Source organism: Carcharodon carcharias, chromosome 8, assembly GCF_017639515.1.
Source record: "Carcharodon carcharias isolate sCarCar2 chromosome 8, sCarCar2.pri, whole genome shotgun sequence".
Lineage (NCBI taxonomy): Eukaryota > Metazoa > Chordata > Chondrichthyes > Lamniformes > Lamnidae > Carcharodon > Carcharodon carcharias.
The window spans coordinates 67,354,949-67,375,679 of NC_054474.1; the positions used below are offsets into that span (position 1 = coordinate 67,354,949).

Consider the following 20,731-nt stretch of genomic DNA (forward strand, 5'->3'; position numbering starts at 1 on the left):
AAGTATCAGATTGGGTTTAGTTGTTATGGCCTTCCAGACATATACCCAGCTAACACTCTCTCAGTTCACACATGAAAAATAGTCAACAGAGTTTCACAAGATAGCTAACACCTGTGAGACCATATGCCAGTGACAATCAGCATATTCAGCAGAGAAAAGATTGGAGGGATAAAAATGGAAAATTAATCATATAAAAATTGATGTCAATGATAACACACCTAAACGATAAACAGTACTGATGTCAGTTTGGCAGAGCTTGTTCAGGAGATTGATGCAATGCTGTTCATCAGGTTTTTTGAGCATAATCAGAGATGATTTTTCTTCCTCACTTAAGAACAGGAGATGGGCTTCCCTGGAAATTAAAGTTTAGATTTTAACTCCACTGCATATTCAATAGAAATTCAGTAATTTCTCAGTCTCAATAAAGCAATAAGCACCAAACTACACAAACAAACTAAAACAAGATTTAAAAAACTGGCATTTATGCTCTGAATAAATGTTTATCTGGATGGAAAATTACAACATGCAGCTTAACCTCCCATACATCCTTTCAGCTCTGCACTAGGAGTGCAAACGATGGAAACCAACTTCACCTTATCACGTCATTCAGAAATGCCCGAAAGTGCATCACTTCACTTACCACCACTTTGGAATGCAAAGAAATGTTTTAAGTGCTGGGTCAATACTCAAGTTAAAACTGAAGTGGTAGACTCAACTCCCCCATTCCTGTTCCACTGCCCTTTTAACTGGTGCCTTGGCTGGTCCAGCGCCTATCTAAATTAGGGGAGAAGTTACATTAATCTATACAGATTGAGATGACATACATAGGACCCAAGGCCATTTCAATAGCCATTGGGAGGAGCGGGAGCCATGTAACACCCAGCTCAGCACAGCCTGATGAACAAGGAGAAGAGATCTCAAAATGTTAATATTACTTTTGTGAGGCTGATAAAGGAGAATTCCTCCAGGCTCCACTTTAACAATGTTGGCTGCTGCTGCTTCCTCTCCTCTGAGGATAATGACTCCCTCTCTACCTTACTGCTGGTCAGGACATTATGCCAGCTTGTAAATAGCGATCTGCAGTGTGACACCAATTTGGAGGTTTAGTCCTTAAAATAGGCTGGCACTCATGCTCAAGGGTTCAAGCAACCAAACTGCTCTCTCTGCCAGTCAGCCACCCGATTGTTAAACTCCACCCTAAGGTCCCTGTTGTTATGTAGCGGACTGATATCTGTCATGCACAGATGTTACCAGACATGCGATATGGCATTATTGTGCATATCCTTCTTAGGGAGAGGGAGAATCTACTCAAAAAAGACTTGCATTTATTCACCCAGAAGGAGTTTATAAAGCCCAGTCTTTCCACAGACCAAGTAGCATTTACTCTAATGTGGATTCCCCAAAATCCGTTTGATCTCCTAAAAGATAGTTTGGGAAAGTTTCTCAATGTACCAACCTCTCCCAAATATAAATAAATCAAAACTCTAGATTATGTAATCTCGCACCTTAAGCTTTTCATCTTTAGCTAGTTGCATTCCTTAACACTTTCCAAGGGCCTGGAGCACAAAACCAATTTTTTTCACAACTTTCGATCAACTCTATCTTCATTTCTTTGCATAACCCTTTGCTCATTCTCTTAGTTGCTAATAACCATTATTATTACTTTCTTTAGTTTGGAGTGTGCTCCACATTTTGGAAAAGGTAACCAATTATAAATGTAGAATCACCTGAATAATTAATATTTTATCATGGTTTTAAGAATTTGCCTGTAAGCATATAGGTTGAGAAGTTTCTTTAAGGAAATCTCTTACTTCAAAAGCACTTCTGTTTTGATTGACAATACGCTACAGCAGACAGATGCAGGTGAGTTCAGTAAGACTCTCAGTATTACATGCTGCAGCATGGAGAGGACAGCAGAAGCATTGGTGATCACAGCTTGTACCATCAAAGGGTGCAGCCAAGCAGAAATGAGGGCCCAGATTTTCACCATGACAGACAGCGTCTCCATTGTGGCAAAAATAGCAGAGCTGCCTGAAAATCGCAAGTCCCAATCCTGAACATGGCACTTTCCATTTTTGTGAGGGCGGGAATGGGAGCAGGGTGCATTTGCCTTGGAGTGTTAAACCCAACGTATGCAGATTAGGCCTGGTATGAGCACGTCCGAACTTCATGGATTTGTTTGGGTTGCCAGGTGCCCCTTTGGATCTGGTCCCGGGACACCTTTGGGCAAGGTAAAATACCCTTTGGTGGATGTAAAGTACCCTTTGGGGTAGAGTAGGTGCCCTTTGGGATTGTTCAAAGTAGGCATAAATGTGCATAAAGATACATAAACTCATTACTATCAAGCTGATTGGAATGGTCAGCAGACCTCTCAAGATCAACTGTCAAAACTGTCAGAATCTCCTGTCAAATGTGTCAAGAGACCTGCTATCAAAAGTCTCAAAAGACCTGTCAAGAGTACCTGTCAAAGGGGGCTGTCAAACTCTCAAGTATTTAAAAGTCCTGCCTGTTAAATCTTAAAAAAATTTCTGGAGTGCTAAAAAAGATTGCTTGCTATTTCACTCTGTCCATTGACATAGCCTGAGGGTTGCCATGACTGGATTAGTGCTGCATGACTGATTTCACAACCATCCATTATCATGGTAGGGTGCCTACCATTTCATAGTTTTATTGACAGTTACAAGTGGTTATAGACTCTTTGTTGTGGGCCTGTGAATTCCAATGCTTTTTGTTATATGGATTGTGCATTTGAATGAAATGTTTGTTGTTATAAGACTTTATTTAGCTGAAGGAATGTAAATATAGTCAATGGGTTTTTATGAGTGAGGGTGTTTTTTCCCCCAATATAGTGAAGTCTGCAATAGACACTTAGAACTTTATTTTTTAGAACTTTATTTTATTTCATCTCTGCGTGGATCTGAGGTCTGCCCATGCTGGATACTAAATGAGTTAGCATGTTAGGTGTAAGGGCAAAGGGTGGTGGGTTGGGGGGTTCACCTGCCCCAACCTGCTGACCCCTTCCCCACCTTGCCGCCCCACACCGCCCCCCCCCCGCTCCCCAACCACCCTGGCAGAAAATCCAACAGCTGAGCAACTGTTTTTTAAAGGCCAGGCTTGTGGAGCCAGGTATTTTCTATCTCTCCACATCCAAGCAAAAATCTGACAGAGGTGTTTCCTCAAAGTGAGGAATTGAAAATTAGGGAGTTGTCAATAGGCGAATCACTCAGTAATAATGTGGGGAGTTCAAGAACCAAGCCGAGACTGTCTGGAATCTCAGATAAGGAGTTGTGTGTTATGTTGGATAGAAAACAAAAAAGGAAAAAAAAGCACAGAAAACTGAGAAAAAATATTAGTGAAAATGTAAAATCTCTTACATACAGAAGGACTAATTTTAAGGAAACAGAAGACAGAGGGTAGCCGCACCCACATGCCAGGTCATGTGTATTAGGAAATCCCAAGCATGGTGCTCATCTGACCTGGGCATTCAGCAAACATGGGATTTGTATTCATAAAATCAGCCTTAGAAACACAATTTTACTACTGGAACAAAGAATCCTAGTTGAATATTTGACATTTTAATGCTGTTTAAATCAGAAATTCTTTACTCACAGCGCTTTGAATTGGTCAGGCTGCACGTGCCTTATTTGGACAAACCCAATTTCTCCAGTAGATAAAGACTTTCCCAAAACCCACTGCAGGTTAGAAAGAAGGAGGCCAATTATCTGAATCTTTTCTCCTTCATTGAAACGTAATTCATCCACCTCACCCTCTTTGTAATCCATAGTTGCAACACAGGTACCAGTACCTAAAGGCAGAAGTTACTTTTAAGTGACAAGTTGCATGAAATGTGGTGGAACCTCTCCTGTTCTCCTCAACTTAAACATAATCTGCCTTAAAGATGTATCATCTCCATGAACATGCTCCTTCCCCGTCACAAAAGCACATAATAGAAACCATATTTAACCACAATTTCCTGGTGAAGGCAATGCTCCTTTAATGAGTCAACTGTGTTTTTTAATTGAAAAAAAAAGACACGATTTCAGCAACAAACTTCTAACTGAATATACCAGGGTGAGCTTCCATGGGATTCCTCCCCCATCCACTGTACCTTTGATGGGAGAGCAATGCAAACTCCGGCTGAATACGAATGAAAAATGACAATGAAAATCATGAAATATTATGAACTTTAGTAAGTGACTGGCTAACGAATAATCTATGAATATAACTTATTTAAAATCCCCACAACAGATTTCATTATGTTCTAATGTTTAGACAGTTTCCTGATGTTGCCATTATTATATACAGTTGACATGGAGGCAGAAATTAGAATCAGGAGGACTCCAGTGATAAAATGTCCTTTTGTAACAGGTACTTTGGCCCAGATTTTCACCAAGACAGACAGACTCTGTTCTGGGGATAAAGCAGAACTAACCAAAGATCCCAAGACCCTCCCCAAACATTGTACTTCCCATTTTCACCATGGCGGGAATGGGGACAGGGTACGTTTTGCGCATGTGCATTTTATGGAACAGCTGGCTAGTTAAATCATCAGCTGCTTCCACTCTAGTCAAATTTTGGTAGCCCAGGAGTGTAGAGCCCAAAGTGTGCAAAGTAGATCTGGTAAGAGCAGGTCTGAACTTGACGTATTTCTTTGGATAGTCAGTGACCTCTTTGAAGAGGTAGGATGCCTGTTGAATTTGCCTAAAAATTTTATCCACAGCCCCAGAAACGGTACAAAACAAATTCCAACAGCCTTACCTTAACCCAAGGCAAGGAGGGTGCAGCTCCTGGTGATACAGGTCAATTATTTTTGCCCCTACTGACTTGTGCACCCAGAAAAAACTTTGTCCTGGAGAAGGGCGCATAGCAATTTGTGCAAAGGATGGGCATGGCACCTTCACACACACAGGCCATAGAAGCCAGGTACCATGAGCAGCCAAAAGCCAGAGGGAGGGCAGGAGGAAGAGGCTGCTGCCCATACACCAGGAAGGAGGAGGAAGTGGGAGAAGAAACAGGACAACTAGGTACTACACTGTGGGAGGAGTGTACAGACCTGGGACATCCTACCTCAATATGACAGAGAACCAGTGCCCAAGGTGACAGAGGCTGAGCTGTGAGGTGGTGACAGGTATGTGTCACATGGTCCAGCAGCAACTCGACCCACAATCTATCGGCTCCCATGCCCTGCCAGTAGCTGTGAAGGTAACCGTCATTCTTAACTTCTATCCTCAGGATCTTTCCAGGGATCAGGAGACCTGTCTGCTATATCCCAAACAGCATACATTTGCATTAAGGCTGTAACTAATGTCCTGTTCACTCATGTGGGGGATCACATTAATTTCCCTATAGATTTGACATCTCAAATGCAGAGAGCCACAGCCTTTGCCCAGTTAGCAGGTTTCCCTCAGGTGTAGGGCACTATTGATTGCACCCATGTTGTTATAAAGGCCCCAATTCAACATGTGGACACCTTTGTCAACTGCAAGCTCTTCCATTCAGACAATGTACAGGTGGTTTGTGACCACAATAAGGTCTTGTTTCATGTGTGTGCAAGGTTCCCTGGCAGCTGCCAAGACTCCTTCATATGAAGGAGTTCCCAATATCCCTCAACAATTTCACCCACCAATGTAGATTCATGGTTGGCCTCTAGGGAGCAAGGAGCACCCCTTAAGAAATTGCAAAATGGCACTGTTTAGGGAGCAGGGCATTGGCATTTTAAAGATGCGCTTCAGATGCCTTGCTCACTCAGGTGGAGCTCTGCAATATGCCCCAGCAAGGGTCTCAAGAATAGTAGTGGCGTGCTGCACGCTGCACAATATTGCACAGCAGAGGGCACACAAATCAACAATGATGATGCCATGGGCAGAGCTCCAACCTCTGAGGAGGTGGAAGAGGAGGAAGTCCCTATCCATTTGGAAGATTCTGAAATGGATGAGGATCAGGAGGGCATCAATGTCTCAGCAGCTGGGAGGCATGGGCATGTAACCAAGACGGACTCTGTGCAGTTGGGGGTCATCGCCAGATGGGTCCTTATCCAAAATAGATTCTCATAAAGTCCTCCTATCTCATAATTGCCATCAGCCAGTCCCTGGTGACATACTTCCACCTAAAATAACTTATACATTGACTCCACAATTACTCAAGGGACTGTCCATCCCCCACAGGGGAGAGAATAAACATCAATGAGTTGGACTCGGTCACATTCCTACGGCTGAAACCCTCACCCATCACCATCATGGGCCACATTGTATTACAAACACACAGAGGAATAAATAATTCATAACCTGGCCCCCTCAAATGAACGCCAATGAATGTAAATGAGGAGCCCAAGCTGCCAAATTAAATGCACACAGTTCCAAGAGTGACATGACGTCAGATTTCAAAACTTATACATGTTGATAGGATTGCATGTTCTAGCATAAATGCAGATAAGGTATCTCGCTGCCTGAAAGGCAGAAACCCGAAACTCATTTAAAAGGTATCTGGATATGCACCTTAAGTCCCGTAACCTCGAGGGATACAGACCAAGTGCTGGAAAATGGGATTTGGCTGCGGGGCTCATTTTTCAGCTGGTGCGGACATGATGGGCAGAATGGCCTCCTTCTATGCTGTAGGTTTTTCTAAATTTACTAAATATCTGAAAAGGAGGAATGTGCAGGGATTGGAGAGAGGGCAAAGGAGTGGCAGTAAATGAATTTCTCCTTTGGAGAGTCAACATGGACACAATGGGCCAAATGGCCACCTGTGCTGTTATGATTCTGTGAGGAGTTCATAACTGTGCAACAACAGCTCTCTAAAAGAAGTTGGTTCAGTTTCTGATCTGGGCGCCACATGCAATATTCCTGGCTTCCATATTCCTCTGTTTGCTGCACAAAGCACATTCTGTGACACCAGGACTGCAAATACAGGCAAAGTAATGGGCACAGCAGATGACCAATACATGGCCTCTTGAGTTGTGATCCCTACATCTAGGCCAATGTGCAATGGGCAGTTATGGTCACTAGCACAAATGCAGCAGACAATGGCTCTAGCGGAAGGGTCGGGGAAGTGGAGGAAGATGAGGGTTCTGAGGAGCTCCCGGTACCTTCACCCTCCTCAGTGACCTGCACAGCCCTGGGGTGGCCTTCAGGTGGGGTTGATGGAGGCGGCTGCTGGTGTGCAGCAGTTATCCATTCCAGCAACCGCCATGCCAACAGTACGACTGTCCTGTTAAGGGTACACAGCTCCTCATGTATTCCATGGATGTCAGTGCTCATATGCTGAACGGACTGATCCAGGCTACTGGGGGCTTGTACCCTTTCCTGGCTGAGACACTACTCTTGCATCCACTCTGAGTGCTGCTGCATATGTCCCTCTATGAGACTGGCCAATATCTCATGGTCAGAGCTCATGTGGTTGGGCGCCAGGGACAATGTGGAGCTCATGATGGTGATGGACTCCTCCATTCACAGTCCAAGAGTCACACAGCCTCAGGGAACTCTGCCAGATGTCCATACATCAGCTGCTGATTAAGTAAATAATGTGCCCCATAAGGTGAATCCTGAGGCTCCGTCTTCCTGCCTACTGGAACATCATCGTCACTTTCCTATCTCCTCAGGTGGGGACAGTGCACAGATGTCTCTGACTCTGACACCTTCTCCTGTACTCTAGTGTGGTGACTTCGGCTTTCACACTGTACCACGAACTCTACACGTACACTACGCCCCTCCAAAGTGCCTGTATCTGAGTTGGTAGTACGTGGGCTGGTAGAATAGAGTCTGCCTCTTCGAAAATCTTTTCCTCCTCTTTAAGGCCACAGGATGATCTGGCCCGGGGGTGGTAGGATGTTGGCAGGAAGTGAAGTGGTGGTGAGAAATGAAAGGAGTTATTTAGACAAAGCCCTTTTTTTTCATTCACGGGATGTGGGCTTCGCTGGCTGGGCCAACATTTATCGCCCATCCCTAGTTGACCTTGAGAAGGTGGTGGTGAGCTGCCTTCGTGAACCACTGCAGTCCATGTGGTGTAGGTACACCCACAGTGCTGTTAGGGAGGGAGTTCCAGGATTTTGACCCAGCGACAGTGAAGGAATGGCGATATATTTCCAAGTCAGGATGGTGAGTGACTTGAAGGGAAACTTCCAGTTGGTGGTGTTCCCATCTAGCTGCTGCCCTTGTCCTTCTAGATGGTAGTGGTCATGGGTTTGAAAGGTACTGTTGAAAGAGCCTTGGTGAATTCCTGCAGTGCATCTTGTAGATGGTACACACTGCTGCTACTGTGTGGTAGCAATCGGTGGTGGAGAGTATGGATGTTTGTGGATGTGGTGCCAATCAAGCAAGCTGTTTTGTCCTGGATGGTGTCAAGCTTCTTGAGTGTTGTGGGAGCTGCACTCATCCAGGAAAGTGGTGTATATTCCATCACACTCCTGACTTGTGCCTTGTAAATGGTGGATAGGCTTTGGGAGGTGAGTTACTCATCACAGGATTCCTAGCCTTTGACCTGCTCTTGTAGCCACAGTATTTATATGACTAGTCCAGTTCAGTTTCTGGTCAATGGTAACCCCCAGGATGTTTATAGTGGGGGATTCAATGATGGGAATGCCACTGAATATCAGGTGGTCATTGTTGGAGATGGTCATTGCCTGACACTTGTGTGGCGCACATGTTATTTGTCACTTGTCAGCCCAAGCCTGGATATTGTCCAGGTCTTGCTGCATTTGGACATGGACTGCTTTAGTATCTGAGGAGGCACAAATGGTGCTGAACATGATTGCACAATCAGCGAACATCCCCATGTCTGACCTTATGATGGAAAGAAGATGATTGATGAAGCAGCTGAAGATGGTTGGGCCGAGGACACGACTCTGAGGAACTCCTGCAGTGATGTCCTGGAGCTGAGATGATTGATCTCCAACAACCACAAGCCATCTTGCTTTGTGCTAGGTACGACTGCAACCAGTGGAGAGTTTTCCTCCCTCTGATTCCTATTAACTCCAGTTTTGCTCTGGCTCCTTGATGCCACACTCAGTCAATTGGGCCTTAATGTCAAGGGCAGTCACTCTCACCTCACCTCACCTTGGGAGTTCAGTTCTTTTGTCCATGTTTGAACCAAGGCTGTAATGAGATCAGGAGCTGAGTGGCCCTGGTGGAACCCAAACTAAGCGTCAGTGAGCAGGTTATTGCTAAGCTAGTGCTGCTTGATAGCACTGTTGATGACTCCTTCCATTACCTTACTGATGATCGAGAGTAGATGATGGGGCAGTAATTGACCATGATGGATTTGTCCTGTTTTTGTGTACAGGATATACCTGGGCAATTTTCAACATAGTCAGGTGGATGCTAGTGTTGTAGCTGTACTGGAACAGCTTGGCTAGGGGCGCGGCAAGTTTGAGAGCACTAGTCTTCAGAATTATTGCCAGAATATTGTCAGGGCCCATAGCGTTTGCAGTATTCAGTGCCTTCAGCTGTTTCATGACATCACGTGGAGAGAGTTGAATTGGCTGAAGACTGGCATCTGTGATGCTGGGGACCTCCGGAGGAGGCCAAGATGGATCATCCACTTGGCAATTCTGTCTGAAGTTTATATCAAATGCTTCAGCCTTATCTTTTGCACTGATATGCTGGACTCCTCCATCATTGAGCATGTGGATATTTGTGGAGCCTCCTCCTTCAGTGAGTTGTTTAATTGTCCACCACCATTCACAATTGGATGTGCCAGGACTGCAGTGTTTAGATCTGCTCAGTTGGTTATAGGACGACCTAGCTCGGTCTATCGCTTGCTGTTTATGCTGTTTGGCACGCAAATAGTCCTGTATTATAGCTTCACCAGGTTGACACCTCATTTTTAGATATGCCTTTAGAGGTTCTGCTCCTGGAATGTCCTCTACACTCTTTAATGAACCAAGGTTGATCCACTGGCTTGATGGTAATGGTAGAGTGGGGGATATACCAGACCATGAGGTTACAGATTGTGTTTGAGTACAATTCTGTTGCTGCTGATGGCCCACAGCCCCTCATGGATGCCCAGTTGCTAGATCTGTTCGAAATCTATCCCATTTAGCATGGTGGTAGTGCCACACATGATGGAGGGTATCTTCAATGTGAAGGTGGGACTTTGTCTCCACAATGACTGTGCGGTGGTCACTCCTTCCGACGCTGTCATGGACAGATGCATCTGTGGCAGACAGGTTGGTGAGGATGAGGTCAAGTATGCTTTTCCCTCTTGTTGGTTCCCTTACTACCTGCTGCAGGCCCAGTCTAGCAGCTATGTCATTTAGGACTTGGCCAGCAGTGGTGCTACCGAGCCTCTCTTGGTGACATTGAAGTCCCCCACCCAAAGTATATTCTGTGCTCTTGACACCTCAGTGCTTCCTCCAAGTGATGTTCAACATGGAAGAGCACTGATTCATCAGCTGAGGGAGGGCAGTACTTGGTAATCAGCAGGAGGCTTTCGTGCCCATGTTTGACCTGATGCCATGAGACTTCATGGTGTCCAGAGATGATGTTGAGGACTCCCAGAGCAACTCCCTCCCGACTGTGTACACTGTGACGCCACCTCTGCTGGGTCTTTCCTGCCGGTGGGACAACACATACCCAGGGACGGTGATGGTGGAGTCTAGGACATTATCTGTAAGATATGCTTCCATGAGTATGACTGTGTCAGGCTGTTGCTTGACTAGTCTGTGAGACAACTCTACCAATTTTAGCACAAGCCCCCGAGATTTTAGTGAGGAGGACTTTGCAGGGTCAACAGGGCTGAGATTGACATTGTCAATATCATGCTCATGCAACCCTTATGGCGCAACGTCATCCTTGCTCTCCCTCTCATACCAAAATTGCCTTGTGCTCAGAGAACTGACAACACGACCTCCACCATTACCACCAGGAGCCAAGGTGATTTCAACACCACTTTAATCACCTGCTAACGGAACTTCACCATCACCATGAGACAGCTGTTCAGGCACCCTGGCATCCTCCATGGCCATCTGTTCCACAGGACTGGTGCGTCTCAGCCAGGCTGACCCACCCCAATCCGGGCTAACTTCATGGTGCTTTTCACCATTTTGCTCTGCAATGACAACATGAATCTATGTTAGCCTGAGATATGATGCTTGGAGGGGTATCACTGCATCTGTGCATCAGAGTGCTCATTCCCATATGTTCTGTGTGCACCTACATGAGCAGCAAACACATCCAGGCCTCAATTCTGAAGCAGAGATGTGTGCCATGTCACACACCTTAGCTGTAGCATGCAGATATGAATCTCCCTTGGAGTTCTGTGTGAATGAGCCAAGCTGCTCACCTTGCTGGAATGCAGCAGGTCACTGAAACTTGTCCTGAATCCATGAGCATTGATGGCCTCCCGTTGTGCTCACCGCATCCACAGTTTGAACCCAGGCCTTCTTGGTTGTCGCAGGGGCTTTACGGCAGCCAGCCTGGTAGAGGACTGGCCTCCACTTCTGGACCTCTTCTACCAAGATGTGAAGGAGCTGGCCAGAAAATTATGCTACCGCTGGACTCACCCCCCATGTCCCCACTGTGTGACATTCTATGAATAAAAATGTAAGGCGAGCAGGGTTGTGAACCGTTCAGATTACATGCATTAACCATTTTCACCATATCAACTTTGATTACTGGTAAGGTTTGGAGGAGAAAATGGCTCCGCACAAATGCTTGGTGCTACATACGTTCCCACTGTGACTCCAAGGTAGCATGCTTTGCTCTGTGACCACTGGCATCTCTACCGGTTTCCTTCCTCTTAATCACACTGTTATGTAGTGACAGTGTGCAGCTGTGAGGGTCCTGGTCAAGGGTCAACACTGTGGGCACATCCTGATAGACGGGTGGCAAGAGAACAAGTGGATGGGATAATGAGCATGGCACTGTTCATCAATCATCCACCCACTGAATCTTGACAGCTAACTACATGACCGCATGTACCAGGTAGTGGTGGCAAGACAATGCCTTTTCCATGACTGCATCATGGGGGGGGGAATTTTTGGCTCAGCGAGCAGGGGCAGGGCCCACTTGCCGAGGCGTAAAATGATGTGGGGTGACGCTGAGCCGGCTGTGCACCCACTGAGCTGTCAAAGGCCTGTTCAGGCCATTAATTAACTAATTAAACCTATTGAGAAAGCTGTCCGTCCAACCTTGTGGGCAGGTGAAGAGACCAGGCGACCTTTGCATTTTTCATGGAACCTCATCCACAGGTGGGATGAGGTTTCATGAAGGGTTTATAAATTAAATAAAGTTTTCATTAAAGTTCATTAACATGTCCCAGCTGCATGAGGGGACATGTCTTAAAATTTTTTTTTCTTTATTAAAATTTTTCAGATTTAAAACTTGTCTCCCTGAGGCACCTCTGCCCGCACAGGGAGTGTGCAGCGGTTGCGGGTGCGTGTCATGCTGGGCTGGCCTCAATTTGTCCGCCCACATAAAATGGCAGCACTGACCTGATCGGAAGCGTCAATTGGGTCTGTGCCCTCCCCCGCACCTCCCCCCACCCCCTAATGGGGGGAAAATTCTCCCCACGAATCTATTCCATGCTTTCAGTGGTTCAGTAGAGTACACTTTGACTAGGCCGTAATAATGATAATTCTCCCGGGGGGAATGCCTATGATGGGCCATCCGTTCCAGGCTCAGCTGACACTTAAACAACATTGACATGCACTTGACAAAGCAATGATGCCTCCTGAGGCACAGGAACTTCACCATTGATAACTTACCTCTCAAATTGACCTTTCTGAAGGCCCGCTTTTCATCTGCGCCTGAGCCAGGCCTGCCTCCCACCTCTCACTTATTCTGGAGTCACCTGCCCTGACTCCTATTCTAGCCTGCCTCCACGAGCAAAACCCGGACATTCAGGCAGCCATTTTTAAAGGTCAGGTTCAGGAGCTAGGAATTCTCCCATTCCTGTGCGCTCAATCTGGAAGTGAAAATCTGGGCCATTGGGGTAATTTTAACCTAACTCGTCTGCTGAAGTGAAGTTCAATTGCCTCCATTAGAGTCTTCTCTGAAATGAGCTTGTATACTCTGACTCTAATAGACAATGAGGTCACGGAGTCAGTTTCAACTGGAGACATGGTTTGTGTGTGTGGTGGACTGGGGGGTTTGGGGGGGGGGTGATGGTGGTGGTATTGGTGGCAGTTCAGGCCAAAGCAAATTTGCACCCAAGATGGTGCTAAGATGAAAATAAAGTGAGGTCTGGATATTTTTTGCAGCTGGGCCTCTTTTACGTGGAGTTGACTGGGCTCCCCCTCATCCCCTGCTCCAAACCTGATCAAGCCCACTATCTGGGTAGCTAGTAGGAGGGAGATTTTATGACCTGTAGGAATGGTCAACAGAATAAGGTTTATTGATTGTCGGGATGGGAGGAGGTGACACCTGGGGCAGGGTAAGCTCAAGGTTTCTTGATGAGGCCTGGCACTCCTGCTCCTCACATCTCATGAGGAAAGTTCAACAAACATAAAGAAACGTAATACCTCAGGCTTTGTCCAGCTCCCAGCAGAGAAGGCCCAACAGGGAAGGAGCCACTCTTCCCCTACTCGGGCCTCAATAAATGGTGCAGCAGGGTCTCAATGATGTTATCACATTACATGCCCCTACTGACTTTGTGTTGGTGTCCTTTCTAGACGCAACATAAAATTGTAATCCGCCAAATTGGCATGGGAAGCCAGTGGGTAAGTCCACTGCTACATTATAACTGCCTCCATGGCTGGTTCCTGCAGACCGCGAGATCTCTTTAAAATTCCCCGTCACCCCCACTCCATTTGTCAAATTGGGCTGAACTGGAGCAATCTCTCTGTAAGGCCATAAAGATGGGGAAAAGTGCATAATTTGGGACTAACACACATTGTTGGGATTTGTTCTGAAGCTGGCTCTACTACATTTAACCAATAAGTGTGAAGTGCAGAAAATAGAAAAATTGTGTTCCACTCCTAAGAACCAACATCCTAAATTTGATGAGAACAAAATTAACCCTCCCCCCATCCCTGAACCTCTCCCCTATTGATAATATCAGAGAACTGAGCATCTATTGCAGAAACAATATAAAATTATTTTACTTACCGACAGAACGGGGAAAGTGGTGCTGGTTGGTTTCCTTATATCCACTAAAGTTTCCTGCTCTGATCTTAAGGAACCACCTGTGAATGAATCCCACTGGACTATAATCAATCAGCAACTTATAAGTAACAACATATTAGTTATCAGATACGAGTAAGATTATCATAACAAATGTTTCAGACTTTTCAGTACATCGCTTTGAACACTATAATGTTATTTCAACTGCCTTTAATTTTGAGGTTAATTTCACAGTATTGCCAAGATATATCTTTTCAAATTATACTAAATAGCTTGACAGACTACATCATGCACCCCTACATTGTTCGGAGATGAAAAAGATATACATAACAATGTATATGTATATTTCCATTTGAATATAGTTACATTTTCGTGCCAAATCAAAATGGCCTGTGATGGTGGTTTTCCCTGGGGGTTTCTCACTTAACTGGCATAATTCAAAGTTAAAGCAGACAAGTGGGACAGCCCCATGGAACTTCAATCCCTAAGTGTTTTATTCATTCTCCGCACATTGCAAGTCAGCCAAAGACCCTTGTGTATCTCCTTGCTTCCCTAAATCTCATCCTTATCATCAGATTCTTACAGAAAATCAGCTTTGCAATTTCTGCACAGGGAACTGGCAAGAATTATCAAACACAGTGAACTGAGTTTTAAGAGAAGTTCCACAATTTTCCACCAATAAAACAATACAAATGGGAGAGATTATTTTCCATACTGGTAAAATGGGTAGAGAACAGTCTGTGGAGCAGATACTGGAAGGAGACCCTTTTCATTGGTCGAAAGTGAAGTTGCTTCCCATTTGAAATTATTCCCAATATCCTTGATCATAATGAGATCATCCTTGCAGATGCTCACATCTTCCTTTTCATTCTTCTGTATGTTAGATAAGGTTCTGGTGAAGAAGGGCCCTTTTTGAAAAAATATACAACAGTTTTAGAAATTTTTTAACAAAATAAATATGCAAAGATAATCACAAAGGTGGCATCAACATTTCTTTAAAATCTGTTAATTAAAACCAATTGAAATAATAAACATCAGGTGAAATTTTATGGCAGTGGGATTTTACTTTTCCGCCGAAGCCAATGAGGTTTAGAATGTCTCACCGCATTTTAACGCCCCATCCCCACCGAAACAGGGCCGTAAAATTCTGCCCATAATCTTTAATTAATTGGATTGCAAATTTTATTACAGTATTTAAATTAAGCACAAACAAAACAATTTAACGTTATTCAGGTGGAATAAACCCAAAACCTATTAAATACTAATCCAAAAATTGGTTTCAACATTTAATAGAAATATAGAATGGTTACAGCACAGAAGGAGGCCAGCTGGCCCACTGTGTCCATGCTGACTCTCTGCAAGAACAACTCAGCTAATCTCCTGCCCTTTCCAGACTGCTCTTTTAAAAATTTTCCCTTCACATAATTATACAATTCTCTTTTAAAAGCCACGGCTGAACCTGCCTCCACCACATCTCAAGCAGTGCATTCCAGATCCTATAACTACTCACTATAAAAATATCATCATATCGTTTTTGATTCCTTTGCCAATCACTTTGAGCCCTCAAGTTCTGAATCCTTCCACCAATGGAAACAGTTTTTCCCTATCTACTCTGTCCTCATGATCTTGAATGCCTCTATCAAATCTCCTCCTGATCTTCTCTTCTCTAAGGAGAACAACCTCAGCTCCTCCAGTCTATCCATGTAAATTCATCATTCCTGAAATGATTCTCATAAATCTTTTCTGCACCCTCTGTGATATCTTCAGGTCTTTCCTAAAGTGGTACCCAGAACTGGACACAATACTCAAGTTGAGGCCGAACCAATGTTTTGCACAGGTTTATCATACCATTTTTTGCTTTTGTAATTTATGCCCGTACTTATAAGGTTCAGGATCCTGCATGCTTTATTAATTGCTTTCCCAACCTGCCCTGTCATCTTTAATGATTTGTGCACATTTAGCCCCAGGTCCCTCTGCTTGCCTGCAGCCCTTTGGAGTTGTACCCTTCATTTTATATTGCCTCTCTTTGTTCTTCCTACTAATATAAATACTGTGGCTACAAGAGCAGGTCAGAGGCTAGGGATCGGCCAACGAGTAACTCACCTCCTGACTCCCCAAAGCCTGTCCACATCCACAAACATTCACTCCCTCCATCACTGACGCACAGTGGCAGCAGTGAGTACCATCTACAAGATGCACTGCAGGAATTCACCAAGGCTCCTTAGACAGCACCTTCCAAACCCACAACCACTACCATCTAGAAGGACAAGGGCAGCAGATAGATGGGAACACCACCGCCTGGAAGTTCCCCTCCAAGTCATTCACAATGCTGACTTGGAAATATATCGACATTCCTTCATTGTTGCTGGGTCAAAATCCCGGATTTCCCTTCCTAACAGCACTGTGGGTGTACCGACACCACATAGACTTCAGCTGTTCAAGAAGGCAGCTCACCACCACCTTCTCAAGGGAAACTAGGAATGGGCAATAAATGCTGGCCCATCCAGCGAAGGCCACATCCCTTGAATGAATTAAAAAAAATGTTTTACTTCACACTTTTTGACATTAAATTTCATCTGCCCTGTGTCTGCTCATTCCCCCATTGTCTATTCTTGCTTTAGGTTTGACACTCCTCATAATTCACAATACTTCCAAATTCTGTGTCATCTGCAATTTTGAAAATGTGCCCTCCAATTTTAGTTCGTTCCTCTAAATCAATAAAAACAGTGGTCCCAGGAATGACATCTCGGAAATCTCACTCTATACCTCCCGCCAACTATTCACAACTACTCTGTTTCCTGCCACTCAGCCAATTTTGTATCCATGCAGCCATTCTGCCTTTATTCCATGGGATTCAACTTTGCTATCAATCCTGTTAAGTGACACTTTATTGAATGCCTTTACGAAGTCACCATATCAACAACATTATCCTCGTCAGTCCTCTGTCACCTTATCAAAAACCCAATCAAGTTAGGTAACCGCAAGATCATAAGAAATGAAAGCAGGAGTAGGCCATTTAGTCCCTCAAGCCTGCTCTACCATTAAATAAGATCATGGCTGATCTGATTGTGGCCTTAACTCCAAATTTGAAACTTAAGTTTGGTATCAACTAACCATTACTTATTTTACTTTATATTTTCTCCTTCTCAGCCTTGTTAGAGTAATGTGTATTAACTCTTCACTCAGGGTGAATTAATTGTACACATGCTCTCAATGTCACTAGGCTAAGGCAGGGAATAAAATCAGCCAAAGTCCCCTCTTCTGAACACTATCTAGTCACATTGTTGCAAAGTGAGAGAGACAGACAGAGAGAGATAGAGAAAAAGAGAGAGTGTGTGAATGAGTGAGTGAGCGTATTTATATTTTGGTTGGATAGCAATAAGCTCAATTGTCCCCTGCCTATCTCACTGTCTTGGTTATTAGGTGAAGTATTAGGAAGGTTGCTGGTGACTGTGTCTCAGCATGATCCATTGCCTTCAGGAGGGACTGGGCTCAACTGCAACTAAATCTCCTTCAACAGAACCAGTAAAGTATGCCTTTCAGTCAACAGAAGGCTAGTTTTGCAGTTAACAGATGGACTGGGCCTACTGCCAGCACAAAAGAGCTATCGCCACTGTTCCATTGTTGACAGTAAGTCCATTGTTCAATTGCAAACCATTTTTCTATTGGTACTCAGACACTTTAGTGCATTAAATGTAGCTGTGGTGGACAGGAGAGGGATTCGCAAAGATAATAAGTGGGATTGGGCTAAACCCACTATAGGCATCTGCAATATGCCCAATGCCCTTCTTCAAGAAAGAGGGCACATCTTGCTGTCCAAAGTAATACCTTAAAGTAAATAAAGCAGTAAAAGGAAACAGTCAACGTCACAGAATACTTCCACTGAACCAGTACATAGCGGGTGCCTCAACTTTAGACTCATCAGATCAAGAACCAAATCTCAAAACATAGCCGAGCAATCAGAGACACCCAGCTCAGCAATTCTACACATGGTGGAACTCAGAGTAGATCCTATCCCAGCATTGACAGTCTTGCCTACTTGCTCACCTTATGGACTTGAGGACCACAAATAAACATGATTGCTTGAAGACTGGAGCAATAAGTTGAGAAATAGCCTTTCAAGTAGCAAGAGGGCAAAACCACTAGAGCTGTGCTTAAATCTAGAATAATTTCTCACTCTAACTGCAGAAGGGGCACAGGGTATCATTACAGTACTTTAATTATCCAATGCGTGCTAGAGCAGCTGGGAAGAGTTCCGAATACAGAATCCATCATTGCAAACCCTTGCCCTTGACAGAGGGTAAAAGCTTCTGCTGGCAGAAGACCAAAATAAGGAAATGGATAGCATTCAACAACAATGGACCAAAGAAATCTCTTCATGTGGAATGGAATGACTAGGGTGGGAGAGGGTCGATTAATGAGTTGCCTGACTTAACAGCTGATGTGCAACTCTGGCTGATGAACAGTGCGATTAAAATAACCAGTATTAGGTAGGATTGGGTGAGATGTAAAGGGCTAAGCATGAATTGGATCGTGCGTGAATTTTATTTGTTGAATCAAAATGTTTGTTTCTCTTTTAAAAAAAAAATTAATTGCTGAGTATATCCGTGATCGGAGTCTTGCACAACTGACAAGGCATCTCGAACCACAAAAAAAAGCAATGACCGAATGCTCCTATTAATAAGAATTATGGCTGAAGTTATTAGGTGGGAGCCAATCTGATTGGCTGGCAGCGCTGTAATCCCAGTGGTGACCAGTGCTGAGATTGCGTCCAGTCTCAGTGAAGAAGTACCAGGACCTGGACAGAAGTTAAGTAGTGGAGGGTCTTTTGACAGAGGCAGGGCAAGAGACCCGGGGAGTGGCGGGGGGGGTGGGGCAGTTGGGAGGGGGGTGGTATTGAGTGAGAAGCCAGGAGAGAGGGAGTACCCAGGGTGGGCAGCTCTTGGGAGCAGGCTCCCGATCGGCAAAGGTGACGCAGAAAAGGGTAGCAGGAAGGCCACCTGGGGAATTTTACAGGCCCACCACCCCCACCTGCAAACCTGCTGACAGCAGCCCCTAAAATTCTGCCCTGTATGTTTTTGGCACCTGTATTTTTAAAATAGGCAGCAAGCAATAATTCTGCCAGTTTATTTCCAATTACAATTTTCCTTATGTCAATTTTAATCTGGCTCATTTCACTTTGCAGTGCGTTCTGGTGGATCTAAGGGTGCACTCAGACCAGAGATGCCCAAAGATTTGGAACCAGGGAGGCTGGATACACCTGTCAAAGGCATGGAGCAGACCACATATGATTACATATGAATATAATTACATCTTATGTACAAAAAATGTGAGATCCTGCATGCTATTAAGAATATCTAATTTTATGATTCATATGTTTTAAGAGTACAACTTTCTGAATTTAAATGTAAGATAATTGAAAAAAAACTTTGGTGGAATCTTCTGCCTTCCCCCATTAATGAACGGGAGTTCGAATTTCTTTTTTAAAGTCTCTACCGAGATTGTAACAATTCAGAAAAAAAATGTAAGAACCGCCAGACACAGAAATCTAAGCTCTTCTACCCCTGTCCCAATTAAAGTAGAACAATTGATTTACCATAGCTTGATTTCATTGTTAGTAATCAAATAACAAATGGAAATAGAGCCTTGAGTGTATATGCTCAAGCTTGTCATGAGACACAGGTGATACTAGTTAGAAGTATTTTATATAGACGATCTGATGAATGACCCATGATGTCTCAAAGGTAGAGGAGAACATGATTAAGGGGAGCCACTAGAGTAGAGAAATGGCCTCCAATCTGTATTGGTCAAGGTGGTTGGAGAAGCTTAAGTAAAGGACAGTAGATTTTTACTGTCAGGCCAGAAAGAGAGAGAAAAAATGGGAAACTCAGAGTTACAGGGTTTGTGAGTGTAACTGGGGAGTTATGTCAATAAAGAAATGAGCAGCCACCAAGCTAGAAAGAAAGTGTACTCAGAGTGAAGCAGCTCTGGAGCCTGTAATGGAGCTGGAGAGGGAACAGGCAGATTGATCTGGTTTATAGGGAATTGCATATTGCACAGAGGGAGTTGAAGGCATGGGATAAGCAAGTAAAATGGAAAATTGAGAGGGGAAGGGAATGGAGGAGATGGTGAGGTTGTGCAAATCAAAATCTGAATTAGGGTGACACAAATAGTAGAATGGATAGAGGGGAAATAGAAACTGAAGTCTTCAGCTTTCAAATCTACCTGGTGCTGCAGAGCTGACTCTCCCAGTCTATGATGAGGTTTAAAAATACAGAAGCTTCAGCTCCTTAAAGTTCCCAGAATATGAGGACTGAAAGTGCAAAAGGTTGCCCCTTATTTGTCAAAATCCACCAAACAGGGAGCAGTCTCCAAGCACAGGTAGTTGAAAGAACTGAAGTGGACAGTGATGAGATAAAACAGTACTGAGCTCATGGACCATCAAAGGAGTTCCCAAGCTATATTTGGACAATCTGATTTAGTCTCAGGTCTGAAACCAATGACTACAGTTTGGGAGTATATGGTTTCCATTGCTGAAACTTCAGTTTTACTGGTCAGTGAAGGGTTCTGCACATGCTTTCCTACATATGTGCACATCTCATCTCCTGACTCCCCAAAACCTGTCCACCATCTACAAGGCACAAGTCAGGAGTGTGATGGAATACTGTCCAGTT

At 44.4% G+C, this 20,731-nt stretch overlaps 1 protein-coding gene across 7 annotated transcripts in view; it reads right to left on the reverse strand.

The window, feature by feature from the left end:
* Nucleotides 1-20,731, reverse strand: part of LOC121281557 (SH3 domain and tetratricopeptide repeat-containing protein 2-like) — a 103,481-nt gene that overhangs the window by 27,342 nt on the left and 55,408 nt on the right. For 6 of the 7 annotated variants that reach the window (XR_005943867.1, XM_041194522.1, XM_041194521.1 and 3 more), the window contains 5 exons: nucleotides 14,773-14,965; nucleotides 14,043-14,119; nucleotides 10,894-11,043; nucleotides 3,610-3,805; nucleotides 219-352 (listed from right to left, as the gene is read on the reverse strand). Coding sequence is in view for 6 of the 7 variants with exons in the window: in XM_041194522.1 (XP_041050456.1) it covers nucleotides 219-352; nucleotides 3,610-3,805; nucleotides 10,894-11,043; nucleotides 14,043-14,119; nucleotides 14,773-14,965 (750 nt within the window). In the remaining variant the exon portion in view is untranslated. The remainder of the gene's footprint in view (nucleotides 1-218; nucleotides 353-3,609; nucleotides 3,806-10,893; nucleotides 11,044-14,042; nucleotides 14,120-14,772; nucleotides 14,966-20,731) is intronic. The other variant, XM_041194520.1, reaches the window with a different exon arrangement.